Source organism: Bos taurus, chromosome 18 (assembly GCF_002263795.3).
Source record: "Bos taurus isolate L1 Dominette 01449 registration number 42190680 breed Hereford chromosome 18, ARS-UCD2.0, whole genome shotgun sequence".
Taxonomy (NCBI): domain Eukaryota; kingdom Metazoa; phylum Chordata; class Mammalia; order Artiodactyla; family Bovidae; genus Bos; species Bos taurus.
In genome coordinates, this window is record NC_037345.1 from 35005982 (window position 1) to 35027800 (window position 21819).

At 51.7% G+C, this 21819-nt stretch overlaps 2 protein-coding genes across 17 annotated transcripts in view; one reads left to right on the plus strand and one right to left on the minus strand.

Moving 5' to 3' along the window:
- Positions 1 to 18636, plus strand: part of LRRC36 (leucine rich repeat containing 36) — an 87874-nt gene extending 69238 nt beyond the window's left edge. For 9 of the 14 annotated variants that reach the window (XM_059876636.1, XM_059876639.1, XM_059876641.1 and 6 more), the window contains one exon: positions 2198 to 2450. In XM_059876636.1, the coding sequence (XP_059732619.1) occupies positions 2198 to 2244 (47 nt within the window). In that variant the 3' untranslated portion in view covers positions 2245 to 2450. Of the gene's footprint in view, positions 1 to 2197; positions 2451 to 2630; positions 2780 to 7012; positions 7209 to 9537; positions 11602 to 15790; positions 15876 to 18509 lie in introns of those variants that run through there. The other 5 variants (XR_009491150.1, XR_009491148.1, XR_009491147.1 and 2 more) reach the window with 5 other exon arrangements.
- On the minus strand, positions 337 to 21033 carry ZDHHC1 (zinc finger DHHC-type containing 1). 3 transcript variants are annotated; one of them, NM_001434887.1, is made up of 12 exons: positions 20749 to 21033; positions 13409 to 13454; positions 11759 to 12001; positions 7207 to 7382; positions 5461 to 5562; positions 4944 to 5068; positions 4693 to 4851; positions 4307 to 4419; positions 1446 to 1528; positions 1122 to 1214; positions 908 to 986; positions 337 to 797 (listed from the first exon to the last, which is right to left on the minus strand). In NM_001434887.1, the coding sequence occupies exons 2-11, from the start codon at positions 13415 to 13417 to the stop codon at positions 938 to 940; spliced, it is 1152 nt and encodes a 383-aa protein (NP_001421816.1). In that variant the 5' UTR covers positions 13418 to 13454; positions 20749 to 21033; the 3' UTR covers positions 337 to 797; positions 908 to 937.
- Positions 21034 to 21819: the final 786 nt, after the last annotated feature.

Genomic DNA, 21819 nt, shown 5'->3' on the forward strand with positions numbered 1-21819 from the left:
AAAGCTCCTGGACCTCCTGGGTCCGTGTCCTCATTTATTCCCACCCACCCGGGTATTAGCCTCGGCGTCTCTGCTTCCGCTGCTGCCTTCCTAACACAAATGCTGCTTTCCTCCTCTCTCCAAGTGCAAACCCTATCTTCAAGAAAAATAACCTCCACTAGGGAGCTTCTAGGGCCTTTCCCAACCAGGAGCCTGGTACTTGAGTTTCTCCATATGACAATCTGGATAGCCACCCAATGTGGGGGACCCACCTCATCCTGTGCTCCTAGGCCAACAGGCAATGATGCGGCTCCAGGAGGGCCCGTGACCCCTGTCGTTAAAAAAGTGTGCACCAAGTCCGCAAAAGCATAAAAAAGTTTATTGGAGCATCACAGCTGATTGGGCGGGTATTGCTGAGTAGTGGAGTGGGGAGTGGGGCCGATCCCGCCGGCCCTTAGGGGCCCCTAAAGTGCATTCGGTGCGGCAGGGATGGGGTTTTTGCATAGAGAGTCGGTCCCGCCGCTCCTCCGCCATCCCTGCTTCTTCGCCCAGCTAAGCCAGATCAGCCTCGGGGCCGCCCCGCGCGCGGGGCTCGCCGCTGCTCGGGCTCACGAAAACGGCGGGCGCACGCGCCTGCAGCGCCAGCCCGGGCTCTCGGGGCCTACCCACCGGGGCGGCCAGAGCGGCGCTGCCTAAGCGCGTTTGAGCCACTGGGATCTCGTCCAAGGACTCGCCAGACGCCGAGTGATAGGCTTCTGCAGGGCTGGCGTCCGCGGAGTCCGACGACGAGCTGGAGCGGCGGCCGGGGGTCCGGGGCCCTATGGGGTTGGAAGAGAACGTAAGACTAGGAGCTGCTACTCACTAAGGGCCCTACCTTTCCCTCCCTCGGAGCTCCCCGAGCAGATTCCGGTCAGGAAGGGGCGCTCACCCGGCAGCCTGGGCAACTGGGGCTCTCTGTTCAAGGTCCCAGAGGTCGGTACCTTATACATGCGCCGCTTCCTCTTTTTCTGCAGAGACAGAGGGAAGCCTGAATAACCCTTCCCCAGACCTCACCTCGCCAAAAGACGCGGAGGAATGGAGAGGGGTAGACTTCTTTCCCATCCCCTTCCACCTGGGCAGGAGCCCAGCACAGTCCCCCCTACCTGGGGTTGTATCCGGGGGGCAGAGCGAGAGTCTCTGGGGAGGAGGGCGGTGGAGGCTCCACTTGGCCGCGGGTAGCAAGGAATCGGGAGGGACTGAAGGGGAAGTGCGAGGGTAAGTGCTTGATGCTGCTGTTCCTTCAAATACCACCCTGTTGGAGGTTCTAAAATAAGCCTCCCTTCCTAGCTGGAAGGAGGCATTGATCTGTCCAAGGCCACATTGGGCTGGACCAAGACCCATGCCTTGGCTTTGGCCTAACTCCTTTCTCCCACCTCATTGCCACGCCAATGGGAGATGTGAGGTGGCCCTGCCCAAGTTGCACTCACTTGGCATTCACTGCGGCAGGCCTGGCCTGGCCAGGGGGCTCTGGGCGCACATGGCTGAAGGTCCGCATGTAGAGCTCCATCTCCTGGGGAAGGTGGAGGTGAGGGAGGCTGGGAGGCTAGGTATGGGTCCAGGGCCTCCTGGGTCCTTAGGCCCACTCTGTCTAGGACACACCCCCTTACTGTTCTCTCTGGGAGGTGTGGGCAAAGAGGTCTATGGCTGTTCTCTAGGCTTCCCAGTTATGCTGGGAAAACCCCAATGCAGAATGAGGCTTAAAACACCTGTGTTTGTACCTTACCCCATCCCCATTGTTTTCCTCACTTCAAATTCCACCTCCTCCGGGAAGCCTCCAGCCTCATGGGTCCAATGTACCCAGTCTAGAGCTGTTCTGGCCAAGTTGGGGCGGGGCAAAGAGGGACTCAGAGAGGCCTCCTCTTGCTCCTGGCTCCTTCTAGCTCCTGGCTCCTTCTAGCTCTTCAGTCTTTAAACCAACTTTTTTCCCTGGTTGGGAAACCTGGCACTTCACACACTCGCGTGTGCACCTGCGGCTGCAAGGCTACATGCAGGGATCCATGGCTCCCTGAGAGCTGAGTCCTCAGAGTACCAGACACAATCTCAGCTGCTGGAGGGAATTGGGGGGATGAGTGGTCTCCCCAACTTCTGTTGGTAAAGGGAAGGCAATAAGTGGTGGGAAAAACAGCGCCGCGGTCCCACCTGGGACCAGGCTTATGGGTGAGTTCTCTGTCTTGTTTAGTTGCTGATCCTCGCAGTGACCGTTGGAGCAGCCGACCAAACGCCTGAAAGTAAGGCTGGGAGGTAGCAGGAGTGGCCTGGGCTTGCACCCTAGCACGCAGCATGCGCCCCTGCTGCGCCCGAGAGGACTGCAGGTGAGGAAACAAAAGCCAGAGAAATGGCCAGAGATGGGAACCTAGTGGAGGGGGCAGGGCACCGGACAGCTGTCACTGGCTCGACAGTTGTTTCCATGGAGACCCAGGCGTCCTGACTAATGCAGAGAAGACACTATAACAGCAACGCCGTCTCTAAAACAAGCCTATGTTTGGGGGCAACGGCTCCAGAGTGGGGCCCCTCCCGCATTCCTGCTCAGGGTGGGGGTGGGGAGGCTGCCTGCAGGACAGCCCTAGCAGGTCTGGGGGACGAGCCCAGCCAGTCATGGGTTGGCTACACAGATGCGGAGAAGGAGGCCCCAGGCAAGCCCTGCGTGCAACATCTGCTCAGGCTGGCCCTTTGGAGAGGACTGTGGGGGTGCCAGCCTGAGAAGAGGAGCCTTGGGAAAGAGGAAAGGGTCAAAGCCCAGCACAAGGACTGGGACATCAAGGTAATCCTTTCCCCACACATTTCCTCTGCACCAGTGTGGACTTAATACCCCTCCAGGGCCCAGGAGAGAGGAGGCAAAGCCTACCCTGGTGCTCCTGGAGTCCAGAAGCAGAGGACTGAGAGCAGCAGTTGTAGAGGATCGTCCCATAAGCCTGATGGGTCACAGTGGGACAGGAGCCAGGCCCTAGCCGTCTGGGGAGGTTTGAAGGTGCCACCAGGGTGTCCCCATTCAAACTCCCCTCCTCACAGCTGTCCCTACAATCCTCCTTGAGACCTTCAAAACATGCCCATTCCTGAGTGGTATAATACATGGCACCTTTCCACCTCAGCTCTCCACCCTGCTCCCTCTGGGAAGGTCTCCCTCAGGTCATTTTCAGATGATATTAAGTGCCCTGGCTGCTGGGACATCTAGCCTCAAAGCCTAAGCAGGCAGTAACTGCAGAGCCAAGGCCCTGAGCCTTTGAGTTTGGGGATCCCAAGGCCAGCCCAAATGGGCACTGCTGTGAAGCTTGAAGTCTCCTGCCTACCTCTCTGAGCTTGTCTCTTCTGTGAAGTGGGGTGATGCCCACTCCCAGGATGGCTGCCACTGTGCTTACACGGATGGGTTCAGGGCCCAGCACTAGGGCAGGTACTCAGTAGTGTAGCAGGGATTGGGGGGAGGTTTCTCCACTAACAGCCATCACTCCCCCAGGCCTTCCCAGACCTGGCAGCCTGGCCCACCCCGTGGCAATGAGGAGAGGAGAGGTGGGGTCCCAAATCCTTCCTCAGTCCACCCACTAGCCTGTGTTTGTGTCCAGTTGCCATGAGGACTTTGGATCCAGAACTCAGCCTTCCCAACAAGGCCTGCCTGGGCCCCCTGCCTTCCCAGTCCCTGGGGGCTCCAAGGACAGGCCCACCCCACCCCCAGCTGTTGACCTCAGGAAGCCAAGGGGCGTGGGAATGGGGATAGGCTGATTAGCAGCTGGGCTGGCCAGGCCCCAAGCCTGGGCTGGAGGATTCCTGCTTCAGAGTGTGGAGACCTTAACTCTTCCTAGACCCAGCTTTTTAAATCTTTCTTGGCCTCAATTTGTTCATCTGCAACATGGAGATAGTAGCATGACTTGCCTCATGGGCTGTTTCAAGATTTGAATGGGGTAATGGGTATAAAAGCTCAGGGTCACAGGTGGAGAGAACTGATGGCTCCATCCTGGTGAACCAGTCCTTGGTCCAGCCCTCTCTCCTCCTTCAGCCCCACCCTGCCCACTTCCAGGCTCCCGCTTTCTGCGCTCTCCAGTGCATGCTCCAAGCCTTTCCCCTGGGGTCAGGGAAATGCAGGGCTACCTCTGGCTGTGCCCACACTTGAACAAGCAGGCACATGCTTAGTACACACTTGCCCTCGCCCCTGCTGCCTCCAGCACCCACTACCCCAGCTGCTATTCCAGGCTTGCTTCCTTTTGCCCTGTCTTATCATTGACTACTTGCTGCGTAGCCCATCACCCCTCCCACACCCCTTCTCCCACTCCCTCAGCATTCTGGGACACTTCTATACCTGAATGGGCCGCATCTTCGGGGGACATGACTCGAGCTCCCTGTGGGCCCCCTTTGCCTCCTGTGGTGGACGATGCTGCACAATGTACTCATAGGTGGTGAGCTTGTGCCACACTGAGGGGGTGAAGATAGGGCTCAGTGTAATGGAAAAGGAAGGTGAACCTGGGCTTCAGAAGGTGAGGGAGGGTACCCAGCTGCAGGCTAAAACCCACTGTGTCCATATCCACTAAGCCACAGAGTGAGACGAGTCACCATTAGAGAGCCAGCACTAGGAAGGGGCATAGTTTCAGGGCTCCACAGCCCAAACTGGGTAACTTCCTCCAGTTTAGGGACCCCATCCCCTGCAAGGAAGGTGTGGGTGTGTATGTGGGCCGGGGTGGCACTTACTGAGATAAATGTGGAAGCAGAGCAGGTGGCCGAGCAGGGCTGTGGAGAGCAGGCCCAGAAGGATGAGTAGGGCAGCCAGAGCCAGGATGGCAGGAGCCTGCGTCTCCACAGGGGCAGCAGGCAGGAACACGAACCACACATCTGTGTGATTCTTCAGGACTGCAAGGCATGAGCAGACTGTGCTCAGCCAGGGCTGTGACAAGTGACCAGACAGGCTAGGGGGTGGGAGTGGGCCTGGAACCCAGACTGACCTTCAAAGTGGCGGTTGGTACGCAGCCGCATGGGGTTGACAAAGAACTCCACAAAGACATAAGTGGCCACCAGCACGAGGAGCAGGACGCCCAATAAGGCAGATGCCACACTGTGTAGAAAGAGCCTGGGCCCAGCCATGGGCAGCTGTCAGCACCCAGGTGCTCCAGCTGGGCAAGGGCCCAGAGCTCAGAAGGGCCAGTGGTTGGGAGGGGGAGCTGGGCCTCTGACCCCACAGCCCTAACTCCTCAGGAAGCCGAAGGCTTAGGGCAAAGGTGGAGATAGGCAGCCACCCCCAATAGGCTCTCCACCTTTCCCTGGGCCAGGAGGAGAAAGATTCCAAACCTACCCTCAGCCCTGTCAGGTGGAAGCCATGGAGAGCCTCACCCTCAGACCAGCACACAGGTTCTCCAAGTACCTCCCATCCTCTCCTGGCCCCATATGAAAGTTCAAGGGCCCTGGTTCACACACTTCAACACGCATCCCCAGGTACCCCTGTGGCCCGGATCTGGCTCTCACCGGTAGTTCCTCTCGCCCACACAGTTGTTGAGCCACTTGCAGTGGTGGTCAAAGCCGCACACGCATTTGTTGCAGGCGCTGCAGTGCTTGGAACGAGCACTCCTGCGGTGGGAGGGGGCACAGAGCGATCGCGGGCTTACCCCACCCTTTGTTGACCATCCTGGCCTGGGGGTTGCCGGTTCTGTGCCTGGAGCGGGTCACTCACCCGCGCCTAAGCGGAGAGCAGAGCGCGTCTACAGGGAGCGCGCGCGCCCTCTGGTGACGGGCACGGTGGGGCGGGACACCTAGAGGAGACAGTGCTTCTGAAGAGGTGGGGAGGCGCGGGCAGGAAGGGAGGTGTACCCAGGGGTGAGAGGAGGAGACAGCGTTATATTGTCCCCCTCTGGAACTATGCATATGGGTGATGGTGGTGTGAAATGAAAATGGAGGTTCCTTTCCAAGCAAGGACCCCCTTTGCCCAGTCAGGAGAGAGTGCAGGTATGGGGCCAGGTAGCAGAAGAGAGCAAGGCTGCTGGATCCAGGGCTTGCATTGCTCTTCCTGACATCACCATTTTTTTGAGTCTCTGCTTCTCTGCCAGACTGTGGGAATTTTTCTGGCATTCTTCCAGAAAACTCCAGTCTATCTGGGATAAGCCAAAGGAGCCAAAGGGAGCAGGGCAGGCAGACATCTGGGTGAGCAGCAAGCAGTTCACCACAGGGGATAAGATGAAGGGAGGCCAAGTTAGGGATGCAAGTGAATCTCCCTGCCCCAGGGAGGAACAAGGAAAGCCCAAAGGAGAGTGGAAGGATAAGTTTCAGTCCCCTTTCGCAGAACAGAATGGAGCCCTGGAACAGGCAGCAACTGCCAGAGCATCCACTGAGGAACAGGACACTGACTGATGTCTAGTGAAGGAAAGGATTGATGCCAAAGTCCTCAGCGTCTTAACGCCACTGACTCTTTCTCTGTCCTACGGACAGAGCCCCTTCAACAAACTTCCTGGGTCTTAATATTAAAAGTTGGTGGGGGGTGGGGGGAGCTAGCCTTGAACCATACCCAATTCCAGATCCCCTTCTTAAGGCTGAGAGACTGGGATGCTCCAGGGAAGGGCCTAGGGAGGCAGTCTGGACCAGCCAAAGGGTTTGGGCTCTGTACATTCTAACCCCTCAATGTGACCTGAATTAAGTCACTTGGCTTCTCTGGGCCTCAGAGTTGTGCATAAACAAGGATAACAGTATATTGGCTCCAGCTCCAGGCAGGCTGGGTTATGAATCTGGCTCTGCTGCCCAAGAGCCATATGACCAACCTCAGCCTTTCGGAACACTGGATTCTTCCTCTTCTGTGAAGTGAGAAAGATGTTACCCACCCTGCGGGGTGGTTGTTCAAAAGCACTTAGCACATGATAAGTACTTGGGTGTTAGCTTCTGTTAGTTCCCCTCCCTGCCCATACCTGGGGATGCTAGTGAGAGAAAGGGGTGGTTACTGGCAGAGTTAGTCATTAGCAATGTTTGTAGCAGTGCCAAATGTTTCCTACTTTAACTGATGGAAATGCTATTCCTCATCTTCTGCTTCCAGGCACCTTCTCCTCACCTTCTCCTTCACCCAGTTCTCTGTCACTCCACCAAGATTCTTGACTGTGTGAAATACAAGGGTTCTGAAGCTTCAGGACGACTGTAAAGCCTGGGCATGCCCCTGTCTGCCTTGAGCTCCCACTGGCAGTTCCCCAGGCGCACTCATTGGCCACACACACCCAATCCACGTGCACTCACACATCCACGTCGCACAAGTTGCAGTGTAGGTCTTCAATGACGTGTGCATGTTGGCTGCGGTTGAAGATGGGCAGAGGCCCTGCATAGCTCTTGTCCCGCACATTGGCATCTGCTGGATCGATGGAAACAGCAGTCAGGTGCACCACGAGATGACCAGCAAAGATGGCACCCATGCACTGGCCCAACAGGTTAAAGACTCACTCCACACTGCTGGCTGAGAGCCCACCCCTGCTTCCTGTGGCCAAAGAACTGTTCTCTACCTGTATGCAATTCCCCAGTGCAGAGACTCTGCCTGTGCTACCTCCTTGCTACCCAAGAGCCTCCTTGTCAGACATCTCTAGCATACCCGTGCCCTAGATGGAAGAACAGAGGGGCTATCCTGTAATGGAGCTCACAAACCAGCACTGCTGCTGTTGAGGAGACCAACTACAGGGCCCTGGCCTCACTGCCCCAGACGTGGTGCAGACCCTGGCTGGTCTTACCTCAGAATCTGACCTGGTTTCAGATTCTGAATGGTGAAATAAGACTAAAAGAGATCATCCTCTAAGGTTGAAGGACCCAAAATACAAATTCTAAGCTCATTTATCTTGCTTCTGAGAAGGATGCAAACATCCCCTCCCAGAAGCCAGGCCAGCTGGAGAGTCACTTGCAGATGGAGCCTCATAGACCCACTGCCTCCCTAAGTTCAGGTACTCAGAATCCTGGGGCTGAATGTCTGGGATGGCCTGACATGTTTAAGGGCTGGCCAGTGGGCACATGGCCAACTCCTGAAACACAGATCTTCCAGGATCTATCTACTCAGCAACTGGACCAAAGGCTGGGCACAAGTATGCTGACAACTTACTGCAAAGTGAATGTATAATAAAATTTTACAAATAGATTCCACCCAGTCAGCCATCCACTCTCCATCTAGTTATTCATCCATCCATCTGTCCTTTTGCTAGCCAGTCAGATATCTCTCCATCATTTATCCTCCATCCATCAGCTGTCCAACCTCCTTTTTTCTTCCTCCTCCCAGCAGCCAAATTTTCTTACACGTCTGCAGGAGCCAGGCTCCACCCTAACATGCTGTACCAGAGCTGACAGAGACAATCCTGTGGCCCACCACAACCTCTCTATCCCTACAACCCTGGCTCTGGATCAGGCCTTCACCTCTTGCTTGGGCTATTCCATAGCCTCTGGACTCTGCTCCTCCTGTCTGGGTCCCCTTGAGTGTACTCTTCACTTGGTCCTAAAGTGAGCTCTGAAAAGCTTAAACTTAAGGCCTTGACTGCTTAAACTCCTGCAATGGCTTTCAATGGCTCTCAAGCTAAAGTTTTCTCTTCAGGTTCAATGCTCATGGCCGTTTTCATTCTGGCTCCTCTCAAACCTCTTGGTATTACCAACCACTACTCCTCACCATTCCAACCTCTTTTCAGACACACTGAATGTGGGAAAACATTTAGTTTCCTGCCTGCTTCAACACTTCTCCCACCCCCCACCCCCTGGTTCATTCATTCAACTATTTACTGAGGTCTTTCTCTACATCAGGCACTAAGGCATATGGCAGGAACAAACAGACTTGGTCCCCATCCCCAAGGAGCCCACAGTCTTGCAGGAAACACAGATGTTAATCGAAGAGTAGGTTGATTGTGATAAAGAAAGTTCATGGGACTATGTGAGTTTGTAACTGGGTGACCTCATCTAGTCGAAAGGGATATGGAAATCTTCCCTGAGGAAGTATTATATCAGCTGATACTTGGAGTGGCACAGGAACCAGCAGGAAATATAAAGAGGAAAGGGGGCCAGGCTGGGTGCTGGGAACAAGCAAAGCCCCAAATAACAGGGTGGCTGATGTGTGGTTCCAGCTCAACTCGTTGGTGCCATGCCAGAAAGAGAGCCTAGGTCACCAAATTCTGGCTTTTCAAAACCAGAAATCTGGGTTTGTATCTGGATATATGAGGCATCTCATTTTTTTAATTTTTAAAATTTTAAAATGCTGACAAGGAAATAAGTAATTTTTAAAATGTACCTGCTGAAGAAGCCCTTCAGATATGTCTATTTAGTGTGTTCATTATCACTCAATTAAAAAAAATCTATAGGCCAAACTGGCCCATGGACTGCTAGTTCTTGACTTCTAACTTAGCTGGGTATTGGGGTGGAGAGAGGAGCTAAGGGCTTCCCCAGAGACCAGTGTTGTCACAACAGAGAACAACAGAGGAAATAAAATAAGAAGATGATGGGGAAATGGGCAGAGTCCAGAATGTGGAGAGCCTTGAGGATCTTAAACGTTATGGCAGGAAGAAGCCATTAGAGGGTATTAGTAACTTTATCATTTTTGTTTTTTGAAAGGGCACTCTGGCTACAGAGAGAGAGAGACTGGCCTGGAGTGAGAGCATGTGCAGGGAGACCTGTTTGGAGACGAAATGGTCATCTAGGTAAGAGAGGCAGCTGGCAGTGGGGAGAAAAGAGGGCAAATACAATACCTTTTAGGAGGCAAAATCAACAGGACCTGATGACTGACTGGATATAGATGATGAAGGGAGAGGGTGGAGCCAAGAATACTGAGCGAGGCCAGGAGGAAGGAAGGCAGGGAACTGAGGGCAATAGGAGCGCACTTGGGCCCCCAGTGATGTTGGTCTACATGGCCCTCCTCCTGCACCCACATTCTGCTGAATGAGTCCCTGCCCTCTTACTTACCAAGTGATGATCTCCACACTACTAGGCTTTCCTCCATTTGGAAGCTGAGCACCGAGAACTGGGGCCCTGTGTTCTCATCCTTGCAACCCCAGGGCCCAGGCCAGTTCTAGGCACAAGGTGAGTGCTTGGTACACACAATTACCCTACTTCATTCTTCAGGGGCCCTAAGGGAGCCTGCAGAAGGAAGGTAGCTTCGATGGAAAGACAGAACCATTCAGGCCAAGAAATGAGAGTGCAAACCAGGTGGTTCTGTGAGCCTCCAGCATTGCCCAAAGCAGTAAATATGGAGAAGACAAAACCCTCAAACCATCCCACTTGCCTCCGAGTCAGGCTGCCTGGGCAGTCCTGGCCTCACTGGATACCAGTGATGCGACCTCAGGAAGTCATTTAATCTCTCTAAGCCCCATTTTCTTTTTTTTTTTTTTAATTAAAGTCAGGGGAACGCCTTCCTTACAGATTATTATGAGGATTGAATGAGATCATCCATGTACAGGGTTGGTACAGTGCCTGGCACATATAGGTGCTCAATAAATTCTAGTTACTCATGTTTACTATTATTTGCTCTAATTCTACTCACTCCAAACCATGTGGTTATTAATCAGGTACCTTGATGGCAGAAACCCAGTAGTCTTGAGTAAGTGGTGTACCCATTCCAGGTCATGGGAGGAATGTCCCATGAAGCATTCTACTTAACAGTACTGAATAAGCCCTGTGGGTTACCTCAGAGAAAGTCTAGTTTTCAGAGTTGAGGACTAGGTCCTGGGTCCCAGTGAACCAGGAAGTCCCCTTGTGACACTGCTGGCATCTGAGACCAACAACCTTCTCTAGAGTCTTTCTCCACTCACCTGCCCTTGTCACCTACCAGCCAAGGGCTCTATGGTTTCCCAAGAGAGCATGCTCACATTCATGGCTCATACATTCTGGTGCTCACACACACATCTGGTGTGCTCCCTCATCCCCTGCCTGGGAAGCAGGCAGGATTCTTCCTGTCAGACAGAGGAGGCTGAGATGTGCAGTTGGCAGAAGCTGTTCAGCCTTGTGCAGCCCTGCAAGGCCTGAGTTGAAGGGTGCTAACTCTATGCTGAGACTTTCAAATTTATCCCTGTTAACTCCTTTAGCTCACCCTAGGCTACCTTCTCCCAGAGGCCCAAGGAATCATCTCCACAAAGCATACATACCAGGGCACATTCTCATGGGCACCCTCTGGACTGGGGCCACCTGCTGCACCTTAATCCTCTCTTCCTGGGGGTTATGGCCAGGGCAGGGACAGTCACATCACCAAGATCAGGCAAGTGCATATTTGTCACAGTTCCCAGGAGTTTCCAGGGCATCTTTATCCCTCCTTTTGTCAATTCAACTTTCCTTACCCTAAAAGAGTCTGATTTATAAAATCAATGAGCTCCTAAACAGTCCTGGGTATGGCATAATCATCCCTGTAAATAAAACCATATTTTAAATATACCAGGAACTTAATATGTAAAGGAAGCTACCATGATTCCTTCCAAAAAGTGAAAAAGTATTTCATAAATGGAACATCTCTTTCATCCTTCGTTGAGCTCTGGATATAATTAGCTTAAAGAGAGCTTTAAGGTTCTCATCTATAATTGCTCTTGTTGTACCTCAGTTGATGAGGTTCCCATCTGTGTGGGGCTTTCAATGCTCCAAGGTTCATTAGGTCTTTTCCCTCATCCAGTCAGGCAGAGGGGTCAGATGTGTGTTGGAGGCCAGCAGGTAGGCAGCTGGACCCCGAGGCAGAGACAGGGCCCATTTGCACTGTCTGAGGCTCTGGAACCCAGCTTTGGGCTTTGCCCATGTCCCTCCATCCACTGTCTGCACTCTCCCATGTACCAGCCCCATACTTTCCCAAGGATACAGCATAGCCAGCAGGCACCCAGTGGTGAGGCAGGAGGGGAACTAGGACCCCAAAGCCAATCACAGCAAAGAAGAGGTACAGCAGCCAGGCCACAATCTGGAGTGGGTGCGGGGGCCAGCTCCACCCATTCCGGCGGGACCGCTGGCCCTGCAGCTCCGGGGAGGGTCCGCTGGCCTGTGCAGGTGCGGTCCACACATTCTTCTCAGGGGCTGTCTTGTTAGAGGGCTTGTTGCAGATGTTCATCTCCAGAGGGAGAAAGAGTAGAGACAGCATTAGCCTAGGAGGCCCAGGCTGGAGCCCAAAGCCCCATGCCTGCAGTCAGCTTTCAGCAGGAGGGGCAGGCTGGAATGTGAAGCTCTCTCCCAGTTACTCTGCGGGGGATCCAGGACCCTAGCATGAGGAGCCTGATAGTGAGGGGAGCATGGCAGTTGAGTGCTGGCCTCAAAGCCCCAGAGCGAGCTCTGGCCCCAGCCTTAGCCAAGACAAGGTAGGAGGGTCCAGGGTTTATTTAGGACACAGTCTGACTGCCTGTTACTCAAAGTGCTCTGTTTCCACAGCCATCAAAATTAAACCCAATAAGACATGTTCTCATCTGGTAACAATATCAGGCTGGAGCCAGAGTGATGAGAACACATGCTGATTCTGTTAGGATTAGTCACCTCTGTCCCGAGGCCCAAATGCAAGTATGAGGGCCCTCAGAGAGGGCCCCCATACGCTCTGCTAAGGGAAATAGGGAGTGGGAGTACTCAGGAGAGGGATCTGGCCCCTGGTCCTAGCAAACATATACACACTCTTCAAGGACTGGGGGGCCCTGAACCATCTCCCCTGTGCCTCAGATAAGCTGCCTGAGCTTCTTGGCTGAAGAGAAAACAGCACACAAGAGAGAGGGGAGGATTCCTCACTGGTTCTCTCCAGCAGGGGAAATGACCATGTATCTCTAAGTAAACCTGGGCCTAGTGCAGTGAGAACAAAAAGGTGAGCTGATGCCTTTTGACTCACTTGAGGGAGCTCAGGGAACGACAAGCCTTGTCCAGAGCCAAACCACCAGATGGCAGCACTCTTCCAGCCCCATCCCACCATCCCTCAGCCCAAGAGCTGACCTGGTTGTCAAAGGATACGTGCAGAGCAGACAGGTGGGCCTAGTATTACAGGAAAAAGAGCCCAACCCCCAGTATCTTCTGAACCTGAGGTGAAACCAGAGCCTGGGCAGGCAGTGCCCCACTTGGGTGGACAGGCCAACTCGGAGCTCTTGGTGGGAAGATCAAAATCCCTGGCAGCTGGACTCTCCTTTCAGAAGCCCATGCCTTTGGCCAGGAAGTCTGACTAAGACAAAGGGTATGGCAGGACCCTTTCCCCCATCAGCACATCTGCCTATAACACCTTCCTCATTTCTCAACTCAACAAAATGTGACTTGATCTTCAGAGTCCACTGCGAGCACTTCATCCAGGAAGCTTTCCTTGATGCTCCAAGTGAGTCAGGGGGCCTTCGCACTCAGTTTTTATTGGGCAGGTCACTTTGCTGTTTGGTACACTTTGCCATCTCTATGTCTGCCCCCCTGTTATGCCAGCTTCCCCTAAGGGCAGCAATGGTACTGTGATTCATCCACCTCTGTTCCCCCACATCCCTTCCCCCAAACATGCAGAACATACCTTGTACATAGTAGGCGCTCAGTAATGTTTGCTGACTTGAAAACATCTGAAATAAAAGGAAATATGGGCACAGTAAATGATGTGAAATCCTGACCCACTCAAAGCCTCCTGCCCTGTTCTGCCCTGCCTTCAATCTGTATAGTCACCAGGCACCCATACCCCACCCCATCTCTTCCCGCCCCATGGCTATTACCCTAACTGCCAAACATTCATACTCAGCCACTCTGCCGGTCATACCACCCAAGGCCCAGGGCCTCCCACAAACCAAACCTAGAGATTCTGAGTAGCCTCATCTCAAAGCTAAATGGAGTGACCCTAGTTTTCTCCCAGGGACTCAACTGGAATCCTTTGGTCATTTGCTTTGTCTTCAGTAAAAACCAATGAAAGGTGGGAAAAGAACCCCAGCTTTGGAGGAAACAGATCTAGGTTCAACTTCTGGTTCTTTGCTTACTAGCTGAAGGGCTTGAGTTTCTTCATCTGAAAAACAGGGGTAGAGATGCCCACCTAGGGCTATACACAGATCAGTAACACACATTGACACATAAATGCTCCCTAAACGGTAGACATTATGATTACCCTTAAATAGCCCTCTGGAGTATCCTCATCTCTCCAGACTGAGGAGGCTACTATATCTGATATCCTAAGAGGTTTTATGAGGTTTATGCCCAAAGTAATGGGGTTGGTTGAAGTTGCTTTCTTAAGTCAGTAGTCCCAAGGAACACATTGTCGTAACAGCTGAGCCACTGGGTTGTCATTCTGAACTTCTCAGCTTTGATGAAAGATAACAAAGGTGATCAAAAAGCTGGCATCACTTTATTTGGAAGGTCCCCAGAGGTAGCAAATCTTTGTCCTTGATTTTTGGAAACAAAGGTCATCAGGTCAAGCCCAGTGAATACAGTTGAGCTGGGCAGTTCTGCTCAGGAAGACAAATCTTCGTGGCTCCAACATAGGTTCTCTGGTGATCCAAGAGGGCAACTTCTTTGAAGGGAACCATCCATTAGGGCCCCTAAATCCTGACTTTCTCCTTGCCATCCTCACTCCTGAATAGCCCTACACCTTGAGGTAGTTTATAAAGAAAGAAGCAGAGGCACATGGCTGGCTGACATGTCCCCACTGCTGGAATGGGCTGGCAGTGGCCACGGGCACCCCCCAGTGCTGCTGTGTCCCTGATGCCTGAGGCAGGAGACGTCACCATTTGAGGCCAGGAGCCTACCACCAACAACCTTAGAGACTGCTCTGATTCCAAACCCCAGTACCCTTGGCCCAGAGAGGTACCACTTGTATGAGACCATGGATAGGGGAATGGTGCTATTGGGTCTAAGTCCCCTGCAGAAGTGGCAGCACTCTAGAGTAGACTGAGCTGCCCAGGTGGCATGCCACCTGCATTAAAAGTCTGAGCCAACCCACTCTTAACTGATGACATTTTCCCTTATGGAGTTGGTGGCCACAAATGATTTTGACCCCCCAAAAAAATTATTAAAAGGGCTCTGAGGTAGGAGAGAATAGGAGATAGGGCTTTAAGCATGGATGGGACTAAGCACTGTCATCAGACCCAGGGACTTTTCTGGCTGTCCTTCTCCTCTCAGCACTTCCCTAGGAGATCAGACTAAAAGACCTGTCATCCTGCTCCCAGACATGGCCAGCTTGTGCATTCATGTCTTGGCCCAGCCCCCTTGTGCACTAAAGATGTAAACACATATGAGACCAGGTTCCTGCCCTCAGAGGACTGCTTTCTGCAGGCCCAGACAGACCCAGACAGATATCAGGGAAGTGGGTGAATGGGTATTTTGGCAGCCTAGTATGACAGGACACATAGTGGATGGGTTTGGGATCAGAGAGCAAGATTCAGAGAGAGAGAGAGAGAGGAGTCCTGGGAAGGTGCAGGGTCAGATCCTAGGTTGAAACCAAGTCCCCCTAAAATCAAGTTTCCTTACTGAAATTGTGATTAATCTATGTAAAACTTTGTTCCCTTTTGAGTCTCCTGTATCTTCAGTCTTGTGCTAACTGAAAACTAAACAACCAGAATCATATGACTAAAATTACTGAAAACATGTACTAAAATGGCTACTATAGATGTCATCATCAACACAGAAACTCTGGTTTTCTCTCCCGTGCAAGATGAACTAACAGATCCCTGTGCCATGGACCACCTGGATAGAAAATCATAAACCAGAGACTAGAATACTCCAGAAACTACGATTAAGACATGTCACAAAAATGTCACAAGATGATGATTAATCCCAGCCTCTTTGTTCTTTCCCTTAAAAAATAAAACAAAACCCTAACTCAAAGACCACGGTGGAGTGGACCTGAGGCATATCTCCCACTCCCTCTCTTGGCTCTCACTCCCTGCAATAAATGGTGTACTTTCCTTTACCACAGCCCGGTGTCAGCGGATTGGTTTTGCTGTGTGCTAGGAAAGCAGATCCAACTTCAGTTCCTTAAGAAGGTGATGACAGGAGGCCAGGTGAGTAAGCTTAGGTACTACTGAAAGAGCCATGGTGAGTCACAGAAAATTTAAACAGGGGAATTGACATAAAGGTGATGGGTGTTTTAGAAAGCTTTCTATTCACAGTGGGAAGGAGGGCATGAGCAAGAAGAGAATGGACTTGGGGGAAGTGACACCACAGCAGACTAGCCCAGGGAGGGCAATCGCCCAGCAGCCCAGTGCTTTGGGAGGAGATGGGCGGGAGGTGGGGGTGAAGCCCACAAGTTCCCCCACTGCCTGCCTGATGACCCACTGCATCTTTGGTGGGCTGACAGGTATGTGGACCTTGATAAAGATTTTCAAGTACCTTCAGCTGCCATAGAACAAACTACAGAGTTAAGTTGGTGGAGACAGAAAGAAGGCAAGAACAAAGAGGCCCCATGGAGTGCTAACCACCATAGGTAGTCGCTGGCCTGGTAAACCCAGGGCTCACCTGGCTTCTGAGGTAGGCTGAAAGGGCTATATAGGTCTCTCCCTGTCCCAACAAGGTGAAGGCCACTGCTGGGATGACAATAATCTATGTTAACCTTCACTTGCTAAAAGCCTAAAATCGCATTTGAGAAAAATGTTAGGCTACTTTAACTCACATGCCTAATTTAAGTGAAGAAAAGCTTACCATTCAAGTTCTCATTATGAACTAGAGAACAGTTACCTGACAGGTTCACTTCCCTCTTGCCCACCTCTGCTCCCACCAAAAAAAAAAAAAAAAATATTTAGGAATACTGTTCTGAGATTCATGAATAGTGCTGTCAAAAGAACCAGACTGAGATGAAAAGTACTAGCCCTGGAGAGGCTGTAGGCATCCCTGCATTTCTGCAAGATGTCTGAGAATTTCAGGAAAGAATCTACTTCACTACTGAAGAGGGTTTGTTGGCGGAGGCCACAGAACTGGAAGGATAGAGTGCTGGGATCAGAAGAGAGGTGACAGGGCCAATGTGGAGGCTTGGAGGGCCTGGAGAACTGAGTTACCAACAGGGAGAAACACGGTGGAACAAGGGAAATGGGTTAGGGCTGGAGACAGAGCCTGCTTCTGGTCCCTGCATAATGCCCACAGATTGAGGAATCTGGCAGGCGAATTTCACAAAGCTGTCACTTTAGATCACTCCTTTATTTTTCAAAAAGATTAGCTGGAAAGCAATTTGGTAATGTCAACCAAATTTGAGGGGGCTTCACAGGTGTCACTAGGGGTAAAGAACCCACCTGCTAATGTAGGAGACATAAGAGACTCGGGATCAATCCCTGGGTTGGGAAGATCCCCTGGAGGAGGGCATGGCAACCCACTCCAGTATTCTTGCCTGGAGAATCCCCATGGACAGAGGAGTCCGGTGGGCTACAGTCCACGGGGTTGCAAACAGTCAGACACGACTGAAGAGATTTAGCGTGCATGTGCACACACACACACACACACACACACACGCACCAAACTTGAGAAAACATATACCCTTGGGCCCAGACATTCCATTTCTAGGTATTTATCTTATGCAGATGCTTATAAAGTACACAGAGATCCATTGCAGTCATGTTGGTAATAAGAAAGGCCCCAAAAAAACAATATTAAAAAATTATATGGCACATCCACACAATGGAATGCTACATAACATCAAAAATGAGAGATGAAATGACTTTTGATACACAGGTAAGTAGAAGCTGAAACTCCAATATTTTGGCCACCTGATGTGAAAAGCTGACTCATTTGAAAAGACCCTGATGCTGGGAAAGATTGAAGGCAGGAGGACAAGGGCACAACAGAGGATGAGATGGTTGGATGGCATCACCGACTCAATGGACATGAGTTTGGGTGAACTCCGGGAGTTGGTGATGGACAGGGAGGCCTGGCTTGCTGTGGTCCATGGGATTGCAAAGAGTCGGTCACAGCTGAGCGACTGAACTGAACTAAGTAGAAAAGCAAGATGTGGGATGGTTGTAGAGTGTGCTTACCAGTAAGTGAAAGCCAAGGTGGATGGATAGATATGTATATTCCTATATGCACAGATTCCCTCTGGAAAGAAATGCAAGAAAGCAAACACACAGGTAGCCTGTGAGAAGGAGATCTAGTGGCTAGGGATGAGAGAGATCTGTTTTTACTATGTACTCCTTGGTGCTGTTTGGATTTCTTTTTTCACCATGTGCGTGTACTACTTTTGAAACAAAAAGTCAAATAAATAATTGAAGGGTGTCATCTCTTACCCTCCTGGCCCCAATGGGCTTCCATGTGGACCAAATATGCGCGTGTGATCTAGAGCATAGTATCACACCAGACAAACAAGGAAATCCTGCCTAACAACCACGCAACAAAAGAGCAGTCAGTTGTAGTTCAATACTTTCTCATTCTCAAAAGCAGTTCTGAGTTGTTCAGCTGAAGAGCTCCCTATGAGCTGTTGGGGAGACAACCAGGCGGCACAACAGAAGAGCAGCCGGGCGGAACCTTGCTCCAGTTCTCGGCTGAAGGTCAGCTAAGCTTCCCATGACTCCAGAACCCAAAGGGAAGGTGCACACCACAGGAAGGTTTCACTCCCAACAACCTTTTCTTTTGCTAGAGGATTTATAGTTGCCTATGTGTGCTTTTCTGTGGATATTTCAAAACACGTTTTCCGTTTTGTTTTTTTCCCCCAGGATCTACTTTTAAACCCATTTTCACTGAGATCTGACCAATGCCCAATTTAACCCCTCCAAAAGGAGGGGCTGAAAAGAAAATGCTGCATGGTTCACACTGTTTTACAGCAAAAAATGTCATTAAAAAAAAAAAAAAAACCTCAAGGGGCAAGTACTTTGTTTATTAGAATTCCCCACAGGTGCCAGAAAAGTCTCTGGCTTTAAAATTCTGGGAAGTGCTTATGTGAATAAGAGACACACATCACAGAAACTCCCAGAAAATAAATTGGAGCTTCAGGCCTTTCTCATAGACCTCTCCAGTCATTGGTCTCAGATGTGGCTGGGCTCCTCACATCAACAACATGCAGAAGTCTGACGCTAGGGCAAGAAAGGCTTGAAACTTTAGTCATTTCTGAGTTGACGTGGTCTGCAAACATTCCCTGTGCCATTTTCCTCCTGAAGCAATCACTGCAAACTGTTTGGGCTTCAAGTTAAACCAAGGAAAGAGGACAACAAGAAGGGAGCAACATGGAGCTGAAATAAGGCCAATGAGCAGAGGCAAGGGTTGTTGGTTTTAACCAGGAAATCAAATCCCATGATTGTGAAAGTAAGCCTTAAAAGAACACCCACCAAGAAACAGTCATTTAGAACAAAGTTGTGACAGAACAAAGTAAGAAAAACAAAACAAAACCTGACTAATTAAGTACCAATGTTGCTTTTATTGAATCTCATGGTGATTATCTGTTTATAAACCCGTCTCCTGCTGTGAATCACCAGTTTTCCAAAAACAGGGACCACCCCTTGCTGCTGCTGCTGCCAAGTCGCTTCAGTCGTGTCCGACTCTGTGCGACCCAATAGACGGCAGCCTACCTGGGATTGCCTTCTCCGGGGACCACCCCTTATTCATCTCTAAATCCAACCGTCCTTCAGGAAGGGAAGTTAAGCCACTTCTTACTATTTCTGCTGCCATCACTCTATTCCAAGCCCCAATCATTGCTCCCCTATAGTGTCTCAACAACAACAATAACCATTGCTAGCCATTTAGATGGAGAAGGCGATGGCACCCCACTCCAGTACTCTTGCCTGGAAAATCCATGGATGGAGGAGCCTGGTGGGCTGCAATCCATGGGGTCAGGAAGAGTCAGACGGACACGACTGAGCGACTTCACTTTCACTTTTCACTTTCATGCACTGGAGAAGGAAATGGCAACCCACTCCAGTGTTCTTGCCTGGGGAATCCCAGGGATGGCGGAGCCTGGTGGGCTGCCAGACATCTATGGGGTCGGACACGACTGAAGCGACTTAGCAGCAGTAGCAGCCATTTAGAAGGCACTTATTCTGTGCTACCGCTTTAAGTGTTTTGACAGAATCTGCTTATTATCCCTCACAACTTTCTGAAGTAGGTCCAATCATTTCAAACTGTTCTCATAGGCCTCTCTAGTCATCGGTCTGAGATGTGGCTAGCCTCTCACTTTCTCTCTCATAAACAACATGCAGAGCAATATGCCCTTTTCACAGATGACGACACTGAGGCTCAGAGAGACTAAGTAAGTTCTAGGAGGCACAGCTATACTGGCAGAACTAGGATGGCCCTCAATTGACTTCCTGGTATGCCCTGTCACAACCACATTGCCCACAGCAGCCAGAGTGAGGTGAGATTTTCAGAAGTTAAAAACACATCAAAACTCCTCAGTGGTTTACTCCTCCTGCTAGGATAAAGTTGAAAGCTCCACCACATCCTTCAAAGTGTCCCTCACCCTTTCTGTTCCTCTGTACCTGCTGCCTCCAGATCTTTGCATTTCCTTTTGCCTCTTCCAGAAACATCCTTATCCTGATCACAATGCTGACTCTCAACCTTAGATCTTGGCTTAAAAGTCGCATGAGAGAGGGGATCCTCCCTGACCTCCCTTCATTTCAGCACTAGACCATTTAACCTGACCTGAAATCACTTTAGTCGTGTATCTGGCGCCTGCTCCCCGCAACCCCCGCCCGACCCCTTCTTAACACTGCAGGTTCTGGAGAACTGCAGCGTCCTCTCTGGAGCCCTTGGTGGCCCCGCGCCTGGCAAAGAGCCTGGCACATAGCAGACGCTCAATGCAGATCTGCGAACCTGATGAATGCTAGAAGGAAGCCGGGCGCCCTGCCCAGGACCTGCAGCCCAGGCCGCGCGCGGGCTCCAGGCGAAAAGCTCGGCCGGGCGGCGGCAGCTCTGCCCCCGTGGCTCAGCTTAGAGGTGAGAACTGCACAGGGGGCTCCTCACCTGCGCGTCGTCGGCCGAGCCAGATCGGCCCTGCCAAGGTCACTCAGCGGCTCAGCCCCAGAGCCCGGCCGTCCACCCACCCCAGAGCGGCCGCGCTTCAGACTCTCGCGGTAGAGACGGTCCCTGGGACCGGGCGGCTGTGCGCCCCGGATCCGAGCCCCATTCCGTGACGCGAGGCGGAGGTTAGGCCCGCAAGTCCTCCGGCTCCGAGTCCAGCGGGCTGGCTGTACCACCCGGCCAGGCAGACGCTGGCTGGGCCTCGTCCGGCGCTGGGCCCGTTCCCCTGGCAACGGCGTGGGCTACGGCGCCCCACAGCGGCCAAACCGCGCTGCGTCACGTCGCGCTGGCACCCAGGCTGGGGCGGGGCTCACGCGGACCCCATGGCTCCCCATTCTCCATTCCTTTTCAACATTCTTCCTCAAAAACACACTTTTCTCTACCCCCAATCCACAGCTTGTCTTCTCTAAATCCTAACTTGTCCCGTAAGCGTTCCGCTCCATTTTCTCCCCTGAGCCCATCACTGTTAGGGAAACCGTCAGCCAGCCTGCACAGTTTAATAAGAGTATGTGCTGGGCACTGGACGTATCCTAGGGAATACCCACGAGATCCCTGCCCTTCAGGGAGATAACAGGCTAAGAGGAATATATATCGAAAAGCAAATAAATATGAAGGTGGTCCATAATATAACGTGTGAAGTGTAAGAGCTGAAAATATCTCCTTTCTGGGACTTCCCTGGGTCCAGTGGTTAGAACTTTGTGCGCTCATTGTAGAGGGCCTGGGTTCAATCCCTGGTCGGGTGCAGTCTCTGGCAGGGGAACTAAGGTCCCACAGACTTATGGTCCCACTTTTGGCATCATGTGGCCAAAAGAATAAGTTCTCTTTTCTTTATTTCCTTTAAGTCAAGCATAAATCCTACTGGGATTTCTGATATTCCAGGCTGGAGGGAAATTTGGTCTTGGTCTCTACTAGGTTCCTCTTTACCCAGTTTATTCCAAGGATTCAGAATCTCCTGCAGCAGCAAGCACTGTGAGAAGCACTCTCTGGTCATGTGTCCTCTCTGGTACTAAGGCC

Bases quoted from the DNA above. Each gene is read 5' to 3' on its own strand.
- ZDHHC1 (NM_001434886.1), bottom strand. The intron at 4,852-4,943 runs GTCAGTCTGGGT...CATGCCTTGCAG, and splicing joins TACCAACCGCCACTTTGAAG to TCCTGAAGAATCACACAGAT. The intron at 798-907 runs GTGAGCGCCCCT...CCAACCCCATAG, and splicing joins CCAGTTGCCCAGGCTGCCGG to GGCCCCGGACCCCCGGCCGC.